Here is a 16416-nt window from a genome sequence, read left to right on the forward strand (position 1 = left end):
GACAGGCACCAGCTGGCCTCTGGCATCCCTTTGCCCCTTTCACACTCGGGGGCCACGTGCAGTCCCATGACTGTCAGGCAGAGCTGGAAATCAGACCACACTTCCAGTGTCCTCTATTATTTCCATGGTCTTGTCAGACCCCCTGGCAGAGCTTCAGGCGGAAAGGACTCTGTGGAAAGAGAGACCTAATGCACACTCCCTCTCGTGCTGATCTCAACCCATTTCTACCCAGGACGGCGGCCCAAACCTGAAATCATGGCCAGCAAGGAGCAGCAGATCCAGAGAGATGACCCCGGAGCCAGCCCCCAGAGCAGCAGCCAGCCGGACCACGGCCGCCTGTCCCGTAAGCCCCCGGCAGCCCTGAGGGCGGGGGTGACGAGCAGTCAGAACTGGAACCAGGCCCACCGCCTCAGGAGGCTCACTGCTGCAGGTTGAATGGGGTCCCGGAGTCCTTGTGACATTTTCCTGGCCTCTCCCCAGTTAACCACAATGAGGAGATATGGATTGGAGCTTTTCAAGGGCTCCTCCCAGGAGAGAGTGACCCAGAGAGCCCTAGGAAGATCTGACGCGGCCACCAGGGGGTGAGGGCTGTGGGGTGAAGCCGACCCCCATCAGGAACAGGCCAGGTCTAGTCACATTACAACCATCTTCTCATCATGTCCGTTCCTCCCGCTTCCTTCCTCCCTTGGGTATGGTCTCCTGCAGCCCCAGAAGCTCCAGACAGGCCCACTATCTCCATGGCCTCTGAGACCTCAGTGTATGTGACCTGGATTCCGCGTGGGAACGGCGGCTTCCCCATCCAGTCCTTCCGAGTGGAGTACAAGAAGCTGAAGAAAGTGGGGGACTGGATTCTGGCCACCAGCGCCATCCCTCCCTCCCGGCTCTCGGTGGAGATCACAGGCCTAGAGAAAGGTAGGGCCCTGGCCACTGCCCTCCCTGGTCCCCCGGCTGCCCCCGGCCCCCTGGAGGAGAAGGGAAGCTTCGGAGGGTCTTCTCTCTGCTTGTCCTCCACCCACCACCAGGCTCCTGTGGCCGCTTTTGGTCGTGTTACCTCAGTCCCACAAGCCCTTCCTTCTCCCTCCCTCTCTCCATAATTGGTCCCAAGCCACCTCCTGTGTGGCTCCTCCTTTTTTTTTTTTCTTTAAACTTTTTATTTTATATTAGAGTTGATTAACAATGGTTTGTTAGTTTCAGGTGTACGGCACAGTTATACATGTATCCTTTTTCAAATTCTTTTCCCATTTAGGTTGTTACATGATATTTTTTTTAAAACTTCTTATTTTATAGTGGAGTATAGCCGATTAACAATGTAGTGATAGTTTCAGGTGCACAGCAAAGTGACTCAGCCATACATATACATGTATCCATTCTCCCCCAGACTCCCCTCCCATCCAGGCTGTCACATAACATTGAGCAGAGTCCCCTGCGCTATACAGTACGTCCTTGTTGGTTATCCATTTTAAATACAGCAGTGTGTACATGTCAATCCCAAACTCCCTAACTATCCCTCCCCCGCCCCACCCTTCCCCCCTTGTCTGTCAGTCTGTTTCTGTTTTGTAAGTAAGTTCATTTGTATGATTTTTTTTTTTTTTTAGATTCCACATATAAGGGATACCATATGATATTTGTCTTTCTCTGACTTAACTTCACTCAGTATGACAATCTCTAGGTCCATCCACGTTGGGGCAAATGGCATTATTTCATTCTTTTTTATGGCTGAGTAATATTCCATTGTTTATAAGTACAACATCTTCTTTATCCATTCCTCTGTCAATGGACATTTAGATTGCTTCCATGTCTTGGCTATTGTAAACAGTGCTGCAGTGAACATTGGGGTGCATGTATCCTTTCGGACCATGGTTTTCTCAAGATATATGCCCAGGAGTGGGATTGCAGGATCATATGGTAGCTCTATTTTTAGTTTTTTAAGGAACCTCCATACTGTTCTCCATAGCAGTTATACAATTTATATTCCCACCAACAGTGCAAGAGGGTTCCCTTTTCTCTGTGTGGCTCCTTTCTAATGAGGGTAGGACTGCTTGAGTCCTTTGGGGCTTGCTTTTGGGGAAGGGCTGCCCAAAAGATCCCTCCAGGTCCTGAGCCTGGATGGGCTGAAGGGGAGGCAGATGGTGTCTCCCAGCCCCCAGGTTCAGTGAGTGTCTCTCCTCAGGCACCTCCTACAAGTTCCGAGTCCGGGCTCTGAACATGCTGGGGGAGAGCGAGCCCAGCGCCCCCTCCCGGCCCTACGCTGTGTCAGGCTACAGCGGCCGCGTGTACGAGAGGCCCGTGGCAGGCCCTTACATCACCTTCACTGATGCTGTCAACGAGACCACCATCATGCTCAAGTGGATGGTAAGTGGCCTGGTGCAGCCAGCAGCGGAAGACGGTGCTGAGCTCCACGTTGGACGGGAGCTGGACGCTGCAGCCCGGGCAGGAAGGAATCACCTTTCTCCCTTGGCTCATCCTAGGCTGCCACCCCTTTAAGTGTTCCTCCACCTTCGTACCTGGGAATTGGGGCCAAAGGGACTCAACCTCACAATACCCGGGAAGCTTCAGAGGGGACTTAAGTCTTTGAAGAAATGACCATTTGTTTCTTGTCTCCAAAAGTTGGGGACTCCTAGGCTAAATAAAATACTGAGTGATCGCTACAGCACTGTCCAGAGAGCCTTGGGGAGATCATCAGAAATGTTTGTCAGGGTCTCCAGTGAATTTTTTCTTAATTTTTATTGGAGTACGGTTGCTTTACAATGTTGTGTTAGCCTCCACTGCACAACAAAATGAATCAGCCATACACACAAAGATATCCCCTCCCTTTTGGACTTCCCTCCCATTTAGGTTACCACAGTGCATTAGGTAGAGTTCCCTGTGCTATACAGTATGTTCCCATCAGTTGTCTATTTTATACATAGTATCAATAATGTATATGTGTCAATCCCAGTCTCCTAATTCCTCCCTCCCACCCCTTTCCCCCTTGGTATCCATACATTTGTTCTCTACATCTATGTCTCTATTTCTATTTTGCAAATAAGATCATCTATACCATTTTTCTAGATTCCACATATATGCGTTATTATATGATATTTGCTTTTCTCTTTCTGACTTAACTTCACTCTGTATGACACTCTCTAGGTCCATCCCCATCTCTACAAATGACCCAATTTCGTTCCTCTTTATGGCTGAGTAATATTCCATTGTATATATGTACCACATCTTCTTTATCCATTCGTCTGTCGATGGGCATTTAGGTTGCTTCCATGTCCTGGCTATTGTAAATAGTGTTGCTATGAACATTGGGGTGCATGTGTTTTTCTGAATTACGGTTTTCTCTGGGTATGTGCCCAGTAGTGGGATTGTTGGGTCATATGGTAGTTCTATTTTTGGTTTCTTAAGGGACCTCCATACTGTTTTCCATAGTGGCTGTATTAATTTACATTCCCACCAACAGTTCCCTTTTCTCCACACCCTCTCCAGCATTTATTGTTTGTAGATTTTTTGATAATGGACATTCTGACCAGTGTAAGGTGATACCTCATTGTAGTTTTGATTTGCATTTCTCTAATAATTAGTGATGTTGAGCATCTTTTCATGTGTTTGTTGGCCATCTGTATGTCTCCTTTGGAGAAATGTCAATTTAGGTCTTCTGCCCATTTTTTGATTGGGTTGTTTGTTTTTTTGATATTAAGCTGCATGAGCTGCTTGTGTATTTTGGAGATTAATCCTTTGTCAGTTGCTTCGTTGGCAAATATTTTCTCCCATTCTGAGGGTTGTCTTTTCATCTTGTTTATGGTTTCCTTTGCTGTGCAAAAGCTTTTAAGTTTCATTAGGTCCCATTTGTTTATTTTTGTTTTTATTTCCATTTCTCTAGGAGGTGGGTCAAAAAGGATCTTGCTGTGATTTATGTCATAGAGTGTTCTGCCTATGTTTTCCTCTAAGAGTTTTATAGTGTCTGGGCTTACATTTAGGTTTTTAATCCATTCTGAGTTTATTTTTGTGTATGGTGTTAGGGAGTGTTCTAATTTCATTCTCTTACATGTAGCTGTCCAGTTTTCCCAGCACCACTTATTGAAGAGGCTGCCTTTTCTCCATTGTATATTCTTACCTCCTTTGTCATAGATTAGGTGAGCATAGGTGCATGGGTTTATCTCTGGGCTTTCTGTCCTGTTCCATTGATCTATATTTCTGTTTTTGTGCCAGTACTATACTGTCTTGATTACCGTAGCTTTGTAGTATAGTCTGAAGTCAGGGAGCCTGATTCCTCCAGCTTCATTGTTCTTAAGATTGCTTTGGCTATTCGGGGTCTTTTGTATTTCCAAACAAATTGTAAAATTTTTTGTTCTAGTTCTGTAAAAAAATGCCACTGGTAATTTGATAGGGATTGCATTGAATCTGTAGATTGCTTTGGGTAGTATAGACATTTTCACAATATTGATTCTTCCAATCCAAAAACATGGTATATCTCTCCATCTGTTTATGTCATCTTTGATTTCTTTCATCAGTGTTTTATAGTTCTCTGAGTACAGGTCTTTTGCCTCCTTAGGTAGGTTTATTCCTAGGTATTTTATTCTTTTGTTGCAGTGGTAAATGGGAGTGTTTCCTTAATTTCTCTTTCTGCCTTTTCGTTGTTAGTGTATAGGAATGCAAGAGACTTCTGTGTATTAATTTTGTATTCTGCAACTTTACCAAATTCAAGATTAGCTCTAGTAGTTTTCTTCTGGCATCTTTAGGATTTTCTATGTATAGTATCATGTCATCTGCAAACAGTAACAGTTTTACTTCTTCTTTTCCAATTTGGATTCCTTTTATTTCTTTTTCTTCTCTGATTGCCGTGGCTAGGACTTCCAAAACTATGTTGAATAACAGTGGCGAGAGTGGACACCCTTGTCTCGTTCCTGATCTTAGAGGAAATGCTTTCAACTTTTCACCATTGAGAATAATGTTTACTGTGGGTTTGTCATATATGGCCTTTATTATGTTGAGGTAGGTTCCCTCTGTACCCACTTTCTGGAGACTTTCTTATCATAAATAGGCAGTCAATTTTGTCAAAAGCTTTTTCTGCATCTATTGAGATGATCATATGGTTTTTATTCTTTAATTTATTAATATGGTATAGCACACTGATTGATTTGTATATATTGAAGAATCCTTGCATCCCTGGGATAAACCCCACTTGATCATGGTGTATGATCCTTTTAATGTGCTGTCGGATTCTGTTCACTAGTATTTTGTTGAGGATTTTTGCGTCTGTGTTCATCAGTGATAGTGGCCTGTAGTTTTCTTTTTTTGTGATATCTTTGTCTGGTTTTGGTATCAGCGTGATGGTAATCTCATAGAATGAGTTTGGGAGTGTTCCATCCTCTGCAATTTTTTGGAAGAGTTTGAGAAGGATAGGTGTTTACTCTTCTCTAAATGTCTTACAGAATTCACCTGTGAAGCCATCTGGTCCTGAAATTTTGCTTGTTGGAAGATTTTTAATCACAGTTTCAATTTCATTACTTGTGATTGGTCTGTTCATATTTTCTATTTCTTCTTGGTTCAATCTTGGAAGGTTGTACTTTTCTAAGAATTTGTCCATTTCATCCAGGTTGTCCATTTTATTGGCATATAGTTGCTTGTAGTACTCGCTTATGATCCTTTGTATTTCTATGGTGTCAGTTGTAACTTCTCCTTTTCATTTCTAATTTTACTGATTTGAGTCCTCTCCCTTTTTTTCTTGATGAGTCTGGCTAGAGGTTTATCAATTCTGTTTATCTTCTCAAAGAACCAGCTTTTAGTTTTATCGATCTTTGCTATCGTTTCCTTCATTTCTTTTTCATTTATTTCTGCTCTGATCTTTATCATTTCTTTCCTTCTACTAACTTCGGGTTTTGTTTGTTCTTCTTTCTGTAGTTGCTTTAGCTGTAAGGTTAGGTTGTTTATTTGAGATGTTTCTTGTTTCTTGAGGTATTTTTTGATTTCCTCGTTAATTTCTTCAGTGATCGCTTGGTTATTTAGTAGCATATTGTTTAGCCTCCACGTGTTTGTATTTTTTACAGTTTTTTTCTCGTAATTGATTTCTAATCTCAGAGCGTTGTGGGTGGAAAAGATGCTTACTACGATTTCAGTTTTATTAAATTTACGAAGGCTTGACTGGTGACCCAAGATGTGATCTATCCTGGGGAATGTTCCATGAGCACTTGAGAAGAAAGTGTATTCTGCCACTTTTGGGTGGAATGTCCTATAAATATCAATTAAGCCCATCTTGTCTAATGCGTCATTTAAAGCTTGTGTTTCCTTATTTATTTTCATTTTGTATGATCTGTCCATTGGTGTAAGTAGAGGGTTAAAGTCCCCCACTATTATTGTGTTACTGTCGATTTCTCCTTTTATAGCTGTTAGCATTTGCCTTATGTATTGAGGTGCTCCTATGTTGGGAGCATAGATATTTACAGTTGTTATATCTTCTTCTTGGATTAATCCCTTGATCATTATGTAGTGTCCTTCCTTGTCTCTTGCAATACAATAGTCTTTATTTTAAAGTCTATCTTATCTGATATGAGTATTGCTACTCCAGCTGTTTTGATTCCCATTTGCATGGAATATCCTTTTCCATCCCCTCACTTTCAGTCTGTATGTGTCCCTAGGTCTGAAGTGGGTCTCTTGTAGACAGCATATATATGGGTCTTGTTTTTGTATCCGTTCGGCCAGTCTGTGTCTTTTGGTTGGGGCATTTAATCCATTTATATTTAAGGTAATTATAGATATGTATGTTCCTATGACCATTTTCTTAATTGTTTTGGGTTTATTCTTGTAGGTCTTTTTCTTTTCTTGTGTTTCCCTCCCAGAGAAGTTCCTTTAGCATTTGTTGTAGAGCTGGTTTGGTGGTGCTGAATTCTCTTAGCTTTTGCTTGTCTGTAAAGCTTTTGATTTCTGTGTTGATTCTGAATGAGATCCTTGCCGGGTAGAGTAATCTTGGTTGTAGGTTTTTCCCTTTCATCACTTTAAATGTGTCCTGCCATTCCCTTCTGGCCTGCAAAGTTTCTGCTGAAAAATCAGCTGATAACCTTATGGGGATTCCCTTGTAGGTTATTTGTTGCTTTTCTCTTGCTGCTTTTAATATTCTTTCTTTGTATTTAATTTTTGTTAGTTTGATTAATATGTGTCTCGGCGTGTTTCTCCTTGGGTTTATCCTGTATGGAACTCTCCGTGCTTCCTAGACTTGATTGACTATTTCTTTTCCCATGTTAGGGAAGTTTTCAACTATAATCTCTTCGAATATTTTCTCGGCCCTTTCCCTTCCTCGTCTTCTTCTGGGACCCCTATAATTTGAATGTTGGTGTGTTCGATGTTGTCCCAGAGGTCTCTTAGACTGTCTTCAATTCTTTTCATTCTTTTTTCTTTATTCTGTTCCTCGGCAGTTAACTCCACCATTCTATCTTTCAGCTCACTTATTCGTTCTTCTGCCTTGGTTATTCTGCTGTTGATCCCTTCATATGTATTTTTCATTTCAGTTATTGTGTTGTTCATGACTGATTGTTTGTTCTTTAGTTCTTGTAGGTCCTTGTTAAATGTTTCTTGTATGTTCTCCATTCTATTTCCTAGATCTTGGATCATCTTTATTATCATTATTCTGAATTCTTTTTCAGACAGCTTGCCTATTTCCTCTTCATTTATTTGGTCTTGTGGGAGTTTACCTTGCTCCTTTGTCTGCAGAGTATTTCTCTGTCATTTCATTTTGTCTAACCTACTTTGTTTATGGTCTTCTTTCTGCAAGCTGCAGGGTCGTAGTTCTTCTTGTTTCTGTTGACTGTGCCCTGGTGGGTGAGGTTGGTCCAGGGGCTTGTGCAGGCTTCCTGGTGGGAGCGCCTGGTGCCCGTGCTCTGTTGGGTGGAGTTGAGTCTTTTCCCTCTGATGGGCAGGGCTGCATCAGGTGGTATGTTTTGCGGTGTCTGTGAAATTAGTACAACTTTAGGCAGCCTGTCTACTGATGGATGGGCCTGTGTTCCTGTCTTGCTGGTTGTTTGGTGTGAGGTGTTTAGCACTGAAGCCTGCAGGCAGTTGTGTGGGGTCGGGTCTTGGTGTCGATATGGATACCTTCAGGAACGCGCACGCCAATTAATATTCCCTGGGCCCGGGAATTCTCTGTTGTTCCAGCGTCCTGGACTCTATGTCCCCACCCTGGAGGCCCAGGCCCAACCCCTGGTTGGGGTCTCCAGTGAGTTTTAAACTCTAGGCCAGGGTAAAATTTCCATCCACCAGTGGTTCTGCTCACACGATGATTTCTCTGCTCCATTGTCAACTTGTTTCTTCTTTCTTCCCTGTAGTATATTCCAGCAAGTAACAACAACACCCCAATCCATGGCTTTTATATCTATTACCGACCCACGGACAGTGACAATGATAGTGACTACAAGAAGGATATGGTGGAAGGTGAGCAACACGTGTGTGAGATAGTTTCCTCTGTTGGCAAGGGGCTCTAGGAGTTGGTGAAAGTAGAAAATGTGGGCTGGCCTGCCCCACATCGTTGGCTCTTTCTTGACACACTTGGGGTCATTGAGTTCATAAACCCACATGCTTCGTTCCATGGTGATGGAACAACAGGAACATGGGTGGGCACCTAGAACATTGCCTCCAGTGGGGGCCAAGCAAGCCACATGCATAATCATTCACGCTGACTCTCTCTCTGTCTTTCCCAGGGGATAGATACTGGCATTCCATCAGCCACCTGCAGCCAGAGACCTCCTATGACATTAAGATGCAGTGCTTCAATGAAGGAGGGGAGAGTGAGTTCAGCAACGTGATGATCTGTGAGACCAAAGGTGATCTCTTTGGATTCTCTGATCTCCTCTTGCTCTCCTCCCAGCAGACTAGGGCAAAGTCACTGCTCTGTGTGCCATGCTGGGTATCTCTTCTCCAGAATGACGCCTTATTTTCCAAGTATCCCCAAACTTTGTCATCTTAACCCTTCTCTTCCTTTGCCTGTGCTTCGTATTAAGTACGAGTGGGCTGCCATCATGACGGTTTCATGGAGCTTGGGAATTAACTCACACATGAACTCATGGGTTAGAACCCACTCTTAAGTTGGGAGCTTTCTATAAACACTTTATTCCTAGAGTAACATTTGGTACTCACATTGGTTAGTTTACTTAATTTAACTACAACCCCATGGGAAAAGAAAGAAACTGAGCATCAGGACATGCTATACCTTGACCAAGGTCACACAGCTGGTTAGCGGTGGAGCACACTTTGGGCCAAGTTTGTCTAACTACAAGCCCAGACTCTTTCCCTGAACTAAAACACATTAAATATATTCATATAATAACTTAATTTTTGCACATTGGTCAAATGGATAGATATCATTTCCATTTTGCAAATACTGAAAGGTGTATTGCAAAAAAATGTAATCAGGAGAAGATCCCAAAGGAACGGGGATGGAGCCAAGAAAACAATCCATTTTCCTGTCATGGCAACATTCTCTCTCCCGTGTGCCCTTCCTCTTACCCTCTTCTGTCACATACAGTGAAGTGAAGGGGCAGATGCACGCACAGCCAGCAGTCCTGTGTCGGGACACACAGAGTGCCCGGGGCAAAGAACAGAGACTTCACACAGCCTTCACATTGGTCTTCTGGAAGGATTGAACCTTCAGCAGGGTGGAGGGAGTGGCCTGGGGACTAGGACAAGCCTTCATGTAGCTCCACATGGTGGGAGTGTGTGGCACTGGAAGGACGAGAGAGGGCAGTGCTCAGGGAAGAGGCCACGGGCATCAGGGACCCTGTGGGCTGTGAGGTGGAGAAGGGTCATTGTTGGATTTGTTTGTCAGGAAGGGTCACTGGTGACTATGCAGGAATGGGCTGAGGGGAGAGAACCGGGGCTGCGAAGGAAAGGTGAAGAGAAGGGGTGGGTTTGAGCCTCTTTTCTGAGGGAGCGTAGGGAGGACCAGGGACTGATAGTGTGTTGAGGCTGGGAGAGAGTGAAAGGAGCTCAGCCTAAACCTTGAGGTTTTGAGCTTGAAGAACCACACAGGTGGTGGTGCCATTTATCGAAATGGGGAAAAGCCAGCAGGGAACTCGCTTGCACAAGAAAGGAACAACGTGAACCACTTGGAGGCGTACCTGAGTCTGATTCTCCTGAGATGTTGAAACGCAAGTGTCCCGTGAGGGAAGCAGGTCTCCTGCCCAGGGAGGACCCTGGGTAAGGGTATTTGGCGGTCACTGGGATGTAGGCTGAAATCACGGGAATAGAGGGAAGAAGAAGACAGAGTGTAGACTGAGAGGGACCAGGAGGACTTCTCAGTGTCTGAGGCAAAGACAGGAAGAAGAGAGCAAGAAGAGAGAAATGTAAGCAGCAGCAGTCAGAGAGGTTACGGGAAACCCAGAAGACTGTAGTGTCAGAAAGTCAAGGGGGAGGACGGCTGCGAAACAGAGTTAACAACGTCAGATACATCCTGATAACAGCAAAAGCCAGATGCCGAGGTTGCCACCTCGTAAACTTTTGGATTGGCATTTCTCTAGCACTGTCAGTCATAGTGCGCCCCAAACCCCATCTCCCTGCTCTGCACCCCAGCTCAGACCTAGGACTTCACATCTCTCGATGCACCCAGGAATAGCAAATTCACGGGGAAATTCTTCCATTCCCAGTTCTTTTTGGTTTCATGTACTTTTTATATTTTCTTCCGAAAGTTCCCCAGCTATTCTTCTAGAAAACCCCTACACCACTTCTGCCCCCAAAGACCCAGTCTGCCCCTAGTGCTTGGTCCACAAATATCTCAGGGTGTTTTTTGAAGTATAAGGCTCAAGTCTCTTCAGCGACACCCAATTTCACATTAGATGTCAATTTCATGCTGAGCTTGGACACCACACTCATCTACCAAAGGCCCTGTCTTATAAGTTTCACCCCATTTCTCACACCCATGGAATCAGGATATTGTTTTCCTATTTTTCATGAAAGAAATGTCAAAGAAATAGAGGCTGAAGTGAGTTTTGTCCCAATTAACAGCCCGGAAGTCTTCTGGTCAGCCTGGTCGACTCCCACCCCCAACTCTGGCCCCGCCTCAGCTACCACCCCATGAAACCATAGAGCGGCCGGTGGGCACAGGGGCCATGGTGGCCCGCTCCAGTGACCTGCCCTACCTGATTGTCGGGGTCGTCCTGGGCTCCATCGTCCTCATCATCGTTGCCTTCATCCCCTTCTGTTTGTGGAGGGCCTGGTCTAAGCAAAGTGAGTGGATGACCCTCCTCAACACCAAGGGGAAGGAGCCTGGGGCGGGGGTGAGGGGAGGAGGGGTCTCCCAGTCCCTAAGGAGGCCTCTGCCCAGGGCAGGATCCCAGGCGCCCTGCTTCACACTCATGGGAGCTCAAGTTCCTGGTGGGTCCCCCAGAGGGCTTGGAGAGAGTCGGAGAACGCTCACAGATGGGGCCTTCCCTTCGGCTCATAGACCTTGGCAGATGGAGAGGATGAAGTGGGAGTTAGTCTGTGTTCTCTGCATCCCTGGAGCTCAGTACTTAGCTGGCTCTGTGTTCTTTTACTGTCTCAAGCTCTGACCACGTACTCATACTTTCAGTTGACCCTGCCTCTTCCCGCCTCTTTAGGTCTGTGACTCCCTTGAGCCTTCCCCCCTGATCCTGGGTGAATCTGATTTGTCCACTCATTTCCGCTTCAGATGGCAACACGTCTGGTCAACTTGCTTCATTCAGTATTGCTCCTTCTGTTCACTTGCCCCTTCTTCATTCCCCCAAATCCTGGTCCTGTGTCTCCTCTCCCTACTGCAAAAAAAACATCTAGATGTTAGGAAGAAGTGGGTGACAGGAAGAATTTTCCGAGAGAGAGAATATTCTCTCCCCTGGCGCAGTGTCAACTCGCCGCCTACCTCATTTGACCTTAAGTCCTCAGGAGTTTTCTGAGGTTCACGTGGGACTTTTTCAAGCTGCCCCAGGCCTCCTTGACCTAAGCACAGCTCTATCCTTCTGTTCTTCCAGAACATACAACAGACCTGGGTTTTCCTCGAAGTGCCCTTCTGCCCTCCTCCTGCCAATACACTATGGTACCACTGGGAGGGCTCCCAGGCCACCGGGCCAATGGGCAGCCCTACCTCAGTGGCACCAGCGGACGGGCCTGTACCAACGGGGTACATGTGAACAGGGCCTGCCCTGCAGCTGCCATGGGCTACCCAGGCATGAAGCCTCAGCAGCGCTGCCCAGGGGAGCTTCAGCAGGTAACGTAGTTCTGGGAGTGTGGGCACGCAGGGACGGGTCACCATGGAGGGCGTGGCCGGGCCACCTCCTGAGGCTCCCTCCCTTCTAGCCTCTAATCCCGGGCTGCTGGGCCTGCTCAACAACGAATGGGGCAGTTCCCTGGACTCTCTGATGTGACCCTCTCGTTACTCGTTTGAGCTGCAGGATGACACCAACAGCACGCTGAGGCAGACCGTTCTTGGCAGTGGATGTGACCCCCCCAGTCACCAGATTCCCAGGTACCCAGGCCCCTCCCCCCGTCCACCCCTGAGCCCCAGCGCTCACTCTCTCGCTAGTTCCTCAAACCCAGCATCAGCCACTGAGAGGTGAGCACTAGTGCTTCCCTCACGAGCCCCTCATCTGACACACTGCTCCCCTGGACTCTTAGCCTAAGGGGGTCTGTGTTTGCAGTTATGACGCCTTTTCTGCTCAGCAGTTCCTCCCTCGCTTCTCAGGCCAGAGCAGCCCCGCCCAGCTGGCTCTGCCCATAGGCCCCACGTCCTCTCATATACTCAGGACACGCATGGAGTCAAACGGAAGGAGACTAGAATTGCCTGTGGAAGCGATGGTGTGGCACCTCTTGATGTCCAAAGGGGAGGAGCCCCTGCCCCGCCTGAGCCCTGCCCATCTCCGCTGCCTCAGACGGGAGCAGCCAGGGCAGTGGGATCCAGGCCCACGCTGCCCCTACCTCACCCCTCCGCCTGGTTGTGTGCATGCAGGGCTCCCAAGTCTAACCCGGACGAGGGCTCTTTCTTATACACACTGCCCGATGACTCAGCTCGCCAGCTGCTCCAGCCTCGGCAGGGCTGCCACCGCCTCCAGGAGCAGCCAGCAGCCACGGGCCAGCCCGGCATGAGGCGTGTACCCCAGGGTCCTGGGCTGGAAGCCACGTGGGACCCTCTTTTTCACCCAGGTCAGTGCTGAGGGCAGGGCGGGCAGTTGAACAGGCTGGGGATGAGGTGAGGTGTAGGCAGCCACGACCCGGGAGTGACGTGCAGGCGGGGCGAGAACAGTCCCTGAAGGCGGTGCTTGGTGAGGACCATCCACAGCTTGTATATCCGAGATGGGGGTGCAAAGGGGAGCTGGCCACCTCCTTCCCTGCTGAAGGCCCAGCAGATCTGCAGGGAGTGTCAGGTGGGTCCAACATGGCAAGCTCTGTCCTCAAAGTCTGAGAGAACGGGCACTTCTCCATTTCAGAGAAGGAAGCCCTTTTGGTCTCAGCATTTCAAGGCCACTCACACATTCCCGCCGCCTCTCGTCACACTAAGAGGCACTCTCTAATCACTCTGAAGTACCTTGCTTTGTTGGGTCTTGTCTCTTAATTAAGGAATGAGGTTGCATCCATCATTAAGCCAAGTTCTCACATCATCAGAACTCTGTGCTTCCATAGGACTTTCCCTCCAAGGGACTCAATACACAGCGCGCCCAGCCCGCTGTCCTTCTCTGTGCCCATCTTTTTGATACCTGGCTAGGCACAGGCTGGTTCAGAGAATTAGCTGGTGTTTCTTAGCCTCCACGGTGTGGCTTCCAGGTCCCATGCAGCTCCCAGACCCTGGGAGATGAAATTCTAAGTCAGGTACCTCCTAGAGCCAGACCCCAGTAGCATCCACATGGGACTCCCTCCATCGGGGGCCATGAGTTGTGAGTGGGATGATCATGGCCAGAAAGCATAGCAGCCCACACCTGGAGAGAGCAGAACTTTCTTGCATGGTTCCTGGGCTCAGCTGACTTCATCTGCCCCTGGTTATAGGGTAGATGCATGAGGGTCTCCACGCTTTCACCACTGGAATGTGCAGGTGGGACGTGGGTAAGAAGTGGCCCATACTTAGAGGGAGTGTAATTGTCCTTGTTGTGGTTGTAGGTCTCTGTCCCTCCTCTAAAGCCAGTAACCAGCTCCCATCCCAGAGAGAGGCTGACCCAGTACTGCTGAGCACTAGTTCCTGGTCAGTCTGGGTTCTAACGTTTCCCACTTTTCTCTCCCCTCAGGGCCCCGGTGCTGCTTGGGCCTCGTACCGGTTGAAGAGGTGGCCAGTCCTGACTCCTGCCCTGCGGGGAGAGGAGACTGGTGTCCCCAGCACCCCGTGGGGACCTACGTAGGGCAGGAACTTGGGATGCGGCTCTCCCCAAGCCCACCGGTTCACGTGTCTTTTGAAACACCACCTCCTACAATTTAGGCAGAAGCTGATATCCCAGAAAGACACTATATATTGTTGTTTCTTTAAAAAAGAGAGGAAATTGGTATTTATTTTTCTATAATAGCCATATTTATATATTTATGCACTTGTAAATAAATGTATATGTTTTTATAATTCTGGAGAGACATAGGGAATCCTCCCCACTGACGTCTGAGGTGGGAAGCAAAGAAGCCGCAACGGAACAGGAGTCAACGGGGAAAGAGCAGCACAGACTGAGGAGGCAGCCCGTCCCTTATACCCTCTGCCGCTGCCTGGGCCCCTGCAGAAGGCCCACAGAGAAGCCCGTGGAAGGAGGACTCCTAGGCACACTGTCCACAGTGACTGCAAGGGAAGGGCCAGGGCCATGCGATCAGAGGCTGCAGCCACCCGTGAGAGTGGCTGGATCTGGTGCTACAGGAAATGTTTTCCCAAGATGCCCGTGAGACTAGACTAAGATGTGTATAGTACTATAAGCATTAACAAACCTTCCAGAATCAATAATCTGTGGCAACATATCTCTGTAAAAATAAACACTGTAATGTCTAAATAAATGTTTAGTCTTCCCTGTAACCTACAGCTTAGTCATGTATGAGTCAGCATTCTCTTTAGATGTTAGGATTCAGTCTGAGTATTTGAAGAAACATCCACTTATGATGTTTTCAGATCCATCGAGGAGAAATCTGGAAAAGGTAGCAAATGTTTCTAATTTTGTCTTTTTAAATATTGACTCTCAGTTGTGTTTTCATTAATGCAGATGTGTGGTAACTGTTTAGTCCAAGAGGGACACAGTGTACAGTGGGCGAGGAGCAGCAGATTCGCCGTTCTCTGACCGGACTTGAGGTAAAGCTTTGGTCAGATTGGAAGGAATGAGACTCATCTTTTCTGTACAGGTGTGTGTTGAAGACTAAGTATTTTCTCCAAAATGCCATTTAGTGAAGTGCTGTGCTACAGGTGAACATATGGTGCCTGGTAAAATTCACTTCCCTTCTTTCCAAAGACACAGTGACGTGGCCAGAGCAGTTGACTCACTAGTTGTTTAAAATCAACATTTACTCACTGCCGTCCAACCACAGGATCACCCTTTGTCCGGGCAAGTGGAAGTAGATGGAGGCTGAAGCTTTTTGCTGAGAGCCCTACCACACTTTAACTGTTTTCAGGAGGGAAATGTACCTTCTAGATTTCAGTGGAGTTGAGTTACAGATGAAATGCCACTTGAAACACTTAATCCTGTTCCGAGTCATCAATGGCAGACCCTAGCTTCACACTCCAGTCACAAATTGAATAAAAAGTCCTAGGAAAGCCCCAGGTGGTGACTGATGGTCTAGGGCAAGTGAGCCCTCTGCTGGCCAGAAGAGATTCCTGCACCCTTTCTCCATCCAGCAGCTAAATTGGAACATGGTTTTCAGAAAAGCAGTATTTTAAAAATATTTCAAGAAATGAAGGACTGTAGGAATATGGAAATGATAGGAAAGGAGACGTAGAGCAGGGAAGAGAAGAAATAAGATAATGTGACTTCAGACACAATCTGGCATCAAGGGCCTAGAGGTCACTTCCAGGAGGGGGACAGATCTCACCTCTCGGATCTGGGCTATAACTCAACTTCTAGCCCATTGGCTTTAAAAAAAAAAAAAACTCCCCTGTTTTTTTAATGCTTGATGATCCCAGTGGTTGTCAAAATAAGTTTTTTGGTGAACTTTATGGAAGTGGTATGGTTCCAGTGCTGTGCAGAAAGCAGTTTTATGTGACAACAGTGCTTTTAGCTCTCAAAAAAAAAGCCTGGGAATGAAAAAGCACTTCTAAGGCAGGTTAAAGGAGATAAATGTGCATATTTACTTTAGTCAATTGCAGGAAAGGAGGAAGAGGTTAGGCATCAGGCCTTTAAATTTTAGCCTAGAAAATGAAACAGCTTAGATATTCAGTTTCATTGCATCTTGCATTTCTTTAGATTCAGGTTAATTATTATAGTGCCTTTTAAAAATCGGATTCAGTCAGCAATGGCTATATAAATTAATCAAAAGGAAGAGTAAGACCTAGCT

The 16416-nt window shown here is 46.6% G+C and overlaps 1 protein-coding gene across 15 annotated transcripts in view; it reads left to right on the plus strand.

Moving 5' to 3' along the window:
- Nucleotides 1-14983, plus strand: part of BOC (BOC cell adhesion associated, oncogene regulated) — a 266285-nt gene extending 251302 nt beyond the window's left edge. For 12 of the 15 annotated variants that reach the window (XM_061194176.1, XM_061194172.1, XM_061194183.1 and 9 more), the window contains 10 exons: nt 233-343; nt 706-912; nt 2171-2352; nt 8301-8406; nt 8673-8795; nt 10972-11193; nt 11952-12187; nt 12372-12445; nt 12926-13119; nt 14193-14983. In XM_061194176.1, coding sequence (XP_061050159.1) covers nt 233-343; nt 706-912; nt 2171-2352; nt 8301-8406; nt 8673-8795; nt 10972-11193; nt 11952-12187; nt 12372-12445; nt 12926-13119; nt 14193-14380 — 1643 coding nt within the window. In that variant the 3' untranslated portion in view covers nt 14381-14983. The other 3 variants (XM_061194185.1, XM_061194186.1, XM_061194187.1) reach the window with 3 other exon arrangements.
- Nucleotides 14984-16416: the final 1433 nt, after the last annotated feature.

Source organism: Eubalaena glacialis, chromosome 6 (assembly GCF_028564815.1).
Source record: "Eubalaena glacialis isolate mEubGla1 chromosome 6, mEubGla1.1.hap2.+ XY, whole genome shotgun sequence".
Classification (NCBI taxonomy): domain Eukaryota; kingdom Metazoa; phylum Chordata; class Mammalia; order Artiodactyla; family Balaenidae; genus Eubalaena; species Eubalaena glacialis.